Genomic DNA, 10,179 nt, shown 5'->3' on the forward strand with positions numbered 1-10,179 from the left:
AGACAGAAGCAGACCAGGCTGTGGTTTTTCTTTTTCTCCAGACCTCCGTGTTGCTGTTCTGTTATCATGCACAGTGCCACAGCATACAGGAAAATAAAAAGCTTTTAGCATCAAGGTCTATAGAGTTCCTAGACGCAAGAGTCAAACCAGGTCACTTCCTCTGACATGACTTAGGATGTTTGGGAGAAAATAATGGGAACAGTTCAGAGGCACAGTGGCAAGATGTTGTTCTGATACAGCCTGTGGTGCAAAGAAATAACCTCACCCAGTAATTTTAAAAGATCTTCATGTACATTACTTTGACAAACATGAAATGTAGCCTTATGAGGCTTTGCCCTCAGGTGGAAGGAGCAAGTGTGATAAGTCACAAACAAGCACGGGTTCACAGTCATTTGCACAGAGCATATATTCCCCTTCCAGTTCCCTCCCATTTCTCCTCCTTTTCCAGGAGTCCTGCCCATGATGTGTTTCCTGAGCATAAACAGAAAGCTCCTCCTGTCTTGGGAAAGGGGGGGTGAGAAGCCAAGGGGGGTGGCCGAGCCTTGCGTTCAGCGTGTCCAAAGATGTTGCAACTAGAGTGAGATAAAAGTCAGTTCTGAGGCCTGAGTATTCTTGGCATTGACAGAGTCTATTCATTAGCCTTTTTGAAGCTCTCTTGTACTGATAAAAAAAATAACATTTTGCCTTGCAACAGCAGAGCAAATGAGCAGATGCTTAGCTGCTGAGAAAATGATTTTGGAAAGCTTTGAGAAACTTTGAGCCTGCTTTGTGGGGGGCTTCGGGCCTAGGTGGGGTCACCTGTCCTCACCTTCCTTCAGCACAACGCTGTTATGCTTTCAGTACTGATCAGTTTATGTTTATTTATTAACTTTCACCCAGAGCAACCTAGACTTCCTGTAACTCCTACATCTTTTTAGCCTGGTTATTTAACGTAACATGCTGCTATTATTTTCTGCTGTATACATGTCATGAATGGATTTTGCTTTGTACTTGGTGACCGATACCCATTATTTGTTGTTTGTGTTGTTTCGTGTGTGTGTGTAAGTAATAAAAAACATGAGAGGAAAATTAATTTTAAAAGCTTGGTTGGAATCAGAGTTAACTGAAAGCAGTAATAGCAATTCATTGAACACAGTAAATTACTGACTCCTGACAAGGTGGTTTTATTCAGCTTATCTTATGTGCCCAAGCAACAGAACTGAAAATACCAATATTATTTGCTCTTTAGAACTTTACCAGTCTTGAACAGAGTTTTAAAGATTTCACTTTGTTGGTCAGGTAATACAGGCCAGCCATAGTTAGTATTCTGATCAACTGGTCTGTCATGGCTGCTGGAGACAGGTTTTGATTTGCAGTTTTCCAGTGGTTCAATGCCTGAGTAACTTTTTCTTCCAACAAAAGAGTCCTAATAGAAAAAATATACAGAGAAGATGCTTGAACTCCTTCACACAGCGATCCTAACTTTGGGTCACGTGGCCCTGGGGATGATGGTGACATCCACAACCCTGCTGGCTGCTGCAGGTCAGGGTGGCAGTCAAGAGTTTTCAGAGGGTGTAGTGTGCCAGCTCAAGATGGCTGCGGCAGAGGGGACCAAACTGGACCCCTCGCTTGTCAGTGGGCCAGATTAGGATCCATAAAATCCTTGTGTGGCCGTGCTCTGACCTCACCCAAAAAACCCCAGAGGGGGGCAGCAGCATGCTTAACTCCCAAGCAGTCTGCACCATTAGTGGGTACAGTCTTCCACCCAAACCGAACACCTTCCAGGAGCATGAATTGGGGGTTAGGATTGCTCCCTTAAACGGGGAGGTGTATCAATTAAGCTACAAAACATAAAACATAAGCCAGATGGATGAAATTAGCAGAACCTGTTCCAAGGAAAAAAAATAAATTTTACGTATCACTAACCTGTCAGTTTCTATTGTTTTGATTACAATACTGTTAAGCTGGAGTTTTTGACAAAAAAATTCAAAATGTTCAAACGCGATACTGCTAGCAATGGTCTTCAGAACTTTCTCCAAGATTTTTTCTAAAATAAGGAGATCATAAACTTTACAGAACAGCAGTTTCATATGATTTATGCACAAATCCAAGGAACTTTACTCTTTTAACAACTGGTGGCAGTGTTAATTATATACTTTGATGGACAGGGAGGATAGAGCCAAAATGCTGGGGTTTTTTAACATACCTAGAAATGTGTAGAGATAGCTAGCAGTTTGTAAAGGTGGGAAACCTGTAACATTCTAGAGGTTGCTGGATTCCAACTATTAGCCCTGCACTCCCACCATCATGCTCAAGGTTAATGGGAGTTGTACTCCAAAACAGATGGAGGGCCATAGACACCTACCCCTGGTTTATTAACTGTAACAGACAAAACTTTAGGTGGATGCGTAGGGAAATTGGATGAGGCCATCTTTTTTGTTAATGCTTGACATTTAACTTCCCTGCATGCACCCACCGCATGCTTCTGCTGCTCTGGAATATGAGGGAGTGAAGAAAAGATAGAGACCTCATGGTATGGAGAAGCAAGGAAAGGGCAGGCAACAGTGACCTGATAGGCAGTAGACAAGATGAGCTGATGGACCACCTTGGGAAGGGACTTACTGGGAGCTGCAGAGTGAAGCTGGCTTTTTTGTGCATTTCTGAGAATAGAATGGAAGGTGATCTGGACCCTGTTAGAATAGACATGCCACAGAACAAGGATGGGCAATGAAGTCTAAGAATTCCAGGATCTCAGGAGGCCTGGACAGACCTGTCTTTCTATATTTTGCTCAGGGTGTCAGAATACCTTAAGGTGGGCCATGCTGGTTGAGGCTGGTGGGAGCTGCAGTTCAGCAACATCTGGAGGGCCACAGGTTCCCCATCCCTGATCTAAGATCCCTAGTGATGCTGAGAAACTTATTTTAAACTTACCATCTCTTTCATCAGCGCTTTCTAAGTAGCGTGTTATGGGGAGCAGTTGCTTGGCTTTACAGACTTCCAGTGGAGGTCTAATCAGAGTATTTTCATCAAAATTTATTTCCTTCAGTTCCAGAAGAAGGTGCAGATCGCTAGGCAAATGTAGCATTTTATTTTCTGGCAAAATAAATGGATGTTTGCATTATGTTAATCTGGAGCATTTCTGGACACAAACAGTCAACTGTCCCACTTTATAGATAGTACCATTAGTAACTTATGTAAAAGGGTTGTCTCTTCAGGAAGCAGCTAGAGGACAACATGTACACAATCTTCAAGCACAGCTACCACAAAAAAATAACATGTTTTCAAGGTGCATGTTTTCTCTTCAAGAAAGTCATAATTTTATAACTTTCCTTCTCATTTTTGTTCTCATCTGCTCTGGCCTGGAAGACCATAACAGGAGAAGAATGCTAGAGTCCTTCAGTTGTACTCTTTCAACTCCTGCATGTAGGTTGATGCATAGAGAATGGAATAACACATGCAGCTGGATGCCATGTGTTCCAGTTTCAGAAGCCGTTTGTGTACTCACTATACCTGATCTGGGAGTGGAAACTTATTTTTGCGCAGGTACTGCTGACATTGGAACTGGGACTATAGCATTTTATGCCTGAATTTTCTTATGACATTAAACATTTAAATCCTTACCTTTGAGATTCAGGCATTGTAAGTTATGGAGTGTTGAAAAAATCAGTGGAAGCTTTTTTAAGCAGTTGTTATTTGCTATTAAAGTAACCAAACTTTTTATTTCCCCTAAGCCTTCTGGAATTTCTTGTAATTCGTTATGAGATACATCAAGCACTTTTAGGCTGGTCAGCTTTGATAGTTCTTCTGAAAGTGATTTTAACTGGGGATAAAAAGTACAAAAGAGTTAAGCAACACACATTTATACAGAGAGGCTGTTTATGTTATTGGAGAAGGGCCATAGCTCAGTGGCAGAACACATCTTTGCATGCAGAAAGGTCCCAAGGTCACTCCTAGCACTTATTTTTAATTTTATTAAATTTCTATACCACCCATCATCCAAGGATCAGAGAGCAGTTTGCAATATAAAAACACAAGAATATGCAATGTAGCATTTCCAGGTAGGGCTGGGAGGGGCTGCTGCCTAAAATCCTGGAGAGATGCTGTCTATTAGTGTGGATGTTACTGAGCTGCATGGAACAAGAGTCTGAGTTGTTATAATGCAGCTTCCTATGTTCCTATAACTCAAGCCCACAGTGGGCACTGCATGTCTAGTGTGTCAGGTAGATCAGTGCTGGGAAAGTTCATTTTAAAAAAGAAACTAGTACTAGTTCAAGTTCAACATGTCCAAAGAAGAAGTAATTCCAGTTCTCATTTGTCCCTTTACAAAATCAATTAGTTCAGTTTGCGTTCAATTCACAGTTTGATTCAAGTTCATCAAAACGATCACCATTTAAAAAAACCCAGCATTCAGAATGTTACAATCTGCTCTGCTGAAGTATAAAATATACTTGAGAAGACTAAGAAAATACCACAATGTACACACAGGGGAATGTGAATTTCCCCAACAATTATGGTCTTTAATCTTAAAGCCCTGCAAAGTCTAAAGAGGAAAATACACATGTGATATAATGAACCTGAAGATGAGCTGGAACTTGTTGAAAGTAAGCAATTACAGGAACTGTTTTCAGGGGTAGTTCAGTGATTTTAAACTAATTCAGTGAACTTGGTGAAACTGAACTTGCTCATTCTAACCACTGAGGTAGATATGCAAACTAAGTTTTGGCCAAAGGATGGAACTGTATAATAGCCACCCAGACTAGCAACATAAACTAAAGGTTTCAGGAATATGGTTTGAATAATAAGGGAAGTAGCCCTGGTGCTAATCCCTGCTACAGATTTAATTTCCTTGGCCCCCAGTTTCCTTAGCTCCCCAGGACTTTGTTGCTCTGCCTTGGTCCAACATGGAACCATGTCCCCCCAAAAACGTTTTCCTGAATTACTTTTGCATAGGGTAACAACAGGCGATAGCTTTTATGAGAGCTGAAAATGACTTGAAAGAGGCATTGCTTCTCATGGATTCGTTCTGTCGCTTTAACTTTGTTACCTCCAGTCAAGGATGTTGTTTTTTTTACAAGTATGTAAGCAATACAAACACATCTGAAACCTGGGTTTACTCAAAGACAAATGTAGGTTGAGTGTGCACAGCTTGAATGCAGGCTGTGATGAGTCTGAAAACACATGATGAGTGTAAACTTTGTTACAAAGGACTGGTATACAGTACAAAGTTATGTATAACACAAACTTATAATTTAAATGCCATCTTACCTTCAATCCACTTTTTTGGCACAATATTAATTTCTGCAGTGATGAAAGCTGACATATTTCATTTGGAAATGATGCAAACTGGTTGTTTGACAGATTTAAGTCTTTTAGTTCTTGCAGTTGACTGATATCTGAAGGAATGACCTGTATCTTATTTTCTGAAAGATCAAGTACCTTAAGCCAATTTAGCACACACAACTCCCTGGGAAACAAAACGAATCTGTTATGGTGTAACAGCAGAACCCGAAGAGACCTCATTTTTTGAACATTTATTGGAACACTACTTATTTGATTGTTACTTAGGTCTAAGTAGCTTAATTTGGTAAGAGTGCACAAGTATGTGTAAAATGAGGGCAGTTTGTTCTTACTAAAATTTAAATGCTGCAGGTTTTTAATTAATGAAATTTCAGTTGTTATTTCTGAAATATAATTTTGGCTGATATTTAGGTGTTTAAGAGCAGTTAGTGCACACAGTCCAACTGGAAACAAGGACAGCTTGTTGCAACTCAAATCAATTCTAGTAAGTTCTGTACAGCCTTTTATTTCAACAGGGATGTACATTAAAGCATTTCCTGATATCTCTAAAACTGAAAGGTCTTTAAAGTATGCTATTTGTTCGTCTAAGAAGATCAGTTTATTTCTGCTTATGTAGAGTTCTCTCAGACATTTTAATTTGTACAGATTGGGAGGAAAGATTTTCAGCTGATTATCACTTAGGTTCAGATATTCCAGTTTAGTACACCTGCAAATATTTTCTGTAATATTTTGGAATAAATTTTTTGCAAGACTGAGTTCCCGAAGCTTTTGTAAATTCTCCACTTTATCAGATAGACTTTCCAACTGGTTATCATCCAGTCTCAGTTTTTCTATATTTATCAGTTGAAAGAGCTGTACAGGCAAAAATATAAGCTTGTTGTTATTTAGTGAAAGTTCTTTCAAATTTTTGAGTTCTTTAATTTCTTTTGGTAAACTCTGGATCTGATTATCTGACATACTGAGTTTATATAGATTTGGAAGGTAACAGAGAGCCTTTGGGAATATAGACATTTTATTGGAATTTAAGTACAGCATATGCAAACTTTTCATGGTAGTCATGGTGTCTGGCAGAGTTACTTTATTTCCACTAAGATCCAAAATTTCTAATTTTTCAAGTTTTTCCAAAGCAGCAGGAAACGTTTCAATGTTGTTATATCTTAATAAAAGGCACTTAAGTCTTGAAAGTTTCGAAATTCCATCAGGGAGGTATGATATTTGGTTATGACTGAGGTTTAAAGTTCTAAGACTTTGAAGTAGGGAAATTTCAGTAGGTAAAGATGTTAACTGATTTCTTTCTATGGATAATATTTCCAGGTTTGTAAACAATCTTATGTCTCTTGGTATGGTTTTGATTTCATTATTGTTTAAATGCAAATACTTTAACATTTGAATGTCAAAAAGCCCTGAAGGAATTTCAAGTAGCCCTTTAGCATTTAGCTGAACGGTGCCGTCATCAATCATTTCAGACAGCCTCTCTGCTAATCCCATTTCAGGTATTGTAGCATTCTCAAAAGATTGTAATAAACTTCTCCTAGCTCGCCCTTCAAAAAAAGATGAAGGGATTTCACTTAATCCTTCAGCATACAGATAAGCAAGAAGTTCAGCATTAATTGTGTCAGGCGTCAAAATTCCCTCTAGCTTTTTAAGCATTTGCAGTTTCTCTGTGGAACCTGAAATAACCTTTTCAGAAACCTCTAAAGAGCTTTCCATGATTTGTTCCATGAGACTCTCCTTGGATACACATGGCTTTTCGTCTGCGGAAATGCTTGTGGACGAAATTATACCTGATTGTAATGCATCTGGTTTCAAATCTGCTTCTGGGGATGGTTTTTTAAGTGTAGTGTCATCAGGACTAGATTCACTCTGATTTCCATCAACTGGACTTGGTAAATCTTCAGTTGCATCAAGATTTTCTAATAATTCCATTATGGCATTTTCAGAAATCACTGGAGAGATTTCAAATACTCCCTCTGGACTTATATTGACCGACTGCTCCACATTTTCTCCCTCTGGACTTAAATTGGGGGGCTGCTCCCCCTCATTTTCTCCCTCTGGACTTATATTGGGGGGCTGCTCTCCCTCATTTTCTCCCTCTGGACTTATATTGGGGGACTGCTCCCCCTCATTTTCTCCCTCTGGACTTATATTGGGGGGCTGCTCTCCCTCACTTTCTCCCTCTTGATTTGTGTTGGGGGGCTGCTCCTCTTCATTTGCTCCCTCTGGATTTATATTGGGGGGCTGCTCTTCTTCCCCCCCTGACATGATTGAAGATTTATTCTGGAAAGTATGTGCTCATTCCAGCCTTCTATAGAAAAAGGAAACAGAAACAACAGACAACAGCATGAAAAATGTGCAGTGAATTTAAATATTAAACAATTGAGGTCAAGCAGGATTGATGAAATTGTCATATAAAGCGGCAATGTTTGTGAAACAAATGAGTTAGAAAAGATTCCCTTCCTATCTCACCTCTCAGAATTCCCAACTGCCACTGCATTTCAAGTGGATGTTCCGTCCCAGCATAATCCTGATTGGCCCATTTGTCTCCTCACACTGAAAAGCAATTCAGCAAGTTCAGTTATGCTTAAGTGTGGCCGATATTTACCATACAGTTTTGCCACTTGTGGGCATAATTGAGAGGATTACCAATTTTGCCAGATCTAAGGAGAAGGACCACTCAGATGTTGTTGGACTTCAACTCCCATAAGCTGCAGCCAATATGGCCAGTTGTCAGGAATGATGGAAGCTGTAGTCAGCCCAGCAATCTCTGGAGGGCTACAGGCTCCCTACCGCTGTTGCATATAGTTCTTCTGCTTTGCTAGCCCACTAAAATTACCTTAGTAGGTGTTGTAGACTTTAAATGCAGTAATTATCCAAGTATTCTGAATGACTAGCTCAGCCTTATGCAGCCTCCATATGTTTTGGGCTACAGTCTCATCAGCCGCTACCAGCTTGGCCAATGCTCAGGGACGATGGGAGCTGTTGTCCAAAACATCTGGAGGTTAAGAGAAATGGAACTAAATGCTTATTTGTGCGACAGAAATGTGGATCACATTGTCTCCAGGATGCTTTAGCATTTTTGGCTTCTTTAGTTTTACAACCTTGTGAGCTAGGCCAGTCTTGTGCTTAATCACAATTAGCTCCACTATGATCTAACCTTGGTTAAGATTTCAAAGTTTCCCTGAAATCATGCTTTTAATACGTGAAGTTCTGCTTCTGAGATAATCAGCAAGGTCTGTTGTTCAGTGCCATAACTGGGATTAGCTCAGTGCAGGTGCAGTGCTTAATTGTGGCTGCTGTGGTTTCATTTCTTATGCAGCCACTCTTAAAGGTAAAGGTAAAGGACCCCTGACAGTTAAGTCCAGTCGCAAACAACTCTGGGGTTGTGGTGCTCAACTCTCTTTACTGGCCGAGGGAGCCAACGTTTGTCCGCAGACAGTTTTCCCGAGTCATGTGGCCAGCATGGCTAAGCCACTTCTGGCGAAACCAGAGCAGCGCATGGAAACACCGTTTACCTTCCCACCGGAGCAGTACCTATCTATCTGCTTGCACTTTGACATACTTTCGAACTGCTAGGTTTGCAGGAGCTGGGACCGAACAACGGGAGCTCACCCCGTCACGGGGATTCGAACCGCTGACCTTCTGATCGGCAAGCCCTAGGCACAGTGGTTTAGACCACAGCGCCACCCGCAGCCACTCTTACATTATACAATAGTTAACCAAAGTGAGTAAGAAAATGTCTGAAGGGGGACAGAGCGTCTTATGAAAAGCTGCTATGAATTCATGGCTCGGTATAAATTTGAAGTTTTGCATGTCCAGATCATCCTGATTCATGGTTTGACTGCATATATGAAGAGAGCAAGGCATGCTGAATATAGGGAGCACAAGTTTATAATACTTTCTATATTGCATGCATTAGATATCTTAAATTAGGAAGCAGCAAATAGTTGTCAGTTGAATTTTAAGAACTCAGCCAGGATATTATTCCATTACATTTATTTGAGAATAAATAAGAAAATTCTAATCAAGTAGCTAAAGTTAAACATTACCAGGGCGCGTATTCTCTCCCTCTCTCTCTCTCTCTCTCTCTCTCTCTCACACACACACACACACACACACACACACAATCAGAGAGAGAAAGAGTCTGTAGCACTGTAGTTTCCTGGTTCTCAAATGAATGCAGGACAACAAAAATCAGTAACAGCTCATTTAGTTGGAGATATAAATAGGGAGGCCTGCTTCCATACACACATTCACATTTAGCTGCTTGTTACATTTGCTGCTCAAGTCCCATTTGAATAATTGTGTGCTGAAGTTAAGTCTTTCAACATTTTTGAAGTTAAGAAATAAGAGGATAATTGTTTGTAAGTACATGCATTTTAGAATACACAAGAGATATTGTAAATATCCATATATTTTCAGACAAGCAATCCCAAGTATAATACAAAAATGTATGGCTATATATTCAGTGGCACATTGAGATTAATTCCATGTTTTAGTCTGATTCCAGTCATTTAATGAGATACGTTTTTAAATCCTCCTCTCCCTTCCTAGTCTGAAATGTAGATGGATGGATGGATGGATGTATAAATGAATGAATGAATGAATGAATGAATGAATGAATGAATGAATGTCTAGTAGCACCTCATAGACCAACTAAGTTTATTCTGGTATAAGCTTTTGTGTGCATGAAAGCTTATACCAGAACAAACTTAGTTGGTCTATGATGTGCTAGTAGACAAGTTTTTTTATTTTTTTATTTTGACTGCGTCAGACCAACACGGCTACCTACCTGAATGTATATGTTGTTACCCAGACCCCAGGGGTTAAACTAGGAGGTAAACGTGATTCTGGGATTCTGTTAAAGCAGCCAGGAAGTGCTTCAAGGGTGCAGGGGGAGAGCCG

General features: G+C 40.1%; 1 protein-coding gene across 1 annotated transcript; it reads right to left on the reverse strand.

Moving 5' to 3' along the window:
• Positions 1-1,139: 1,139 nt before the first annotated feature.
• LRRD1 (leucine rich repeats and death domain containing 1) lies at positions 1,140-7,833 on the reverse strand. Its single transcript, XM_083704721.1, has 6 exons — positions 7,744-7,833; positions 5,245-7,582; positions 3,601-3,799; positions 2,911-3,072; positions 1,906-2,026; positions 1,140-1,405 (listed from the first exon to the last, which is right to left on the reverse strand). The coding sequence occupies exons 2-6, from the start codon at positions 7,537-7,539 to the stop codon at positions 1,225-1,227; spliced, it is 2,958 nt and encodes a 985-aa protein (XP_083560847.1). The 5' UTR covers positions 7,540-7,582; positions 7,744-7,833; the 3' UTR covers positions 1,140-1,224.
• Positions 7,834-10,179: the final 2,346 nt, after the last annotated feature.

This window comes from Podarcis gaigeae (genome assembly GCF_964106915.1).
Source record: "Podarcis gaigeae genome assembly, chromosome: 12".
NCBI classification, from domain to species: Eukaryota; Metazoa; Chordata; class Lepidosauria; order Squamata; family Lacertidae; genus Podarcis; species Podarcis gaigeae.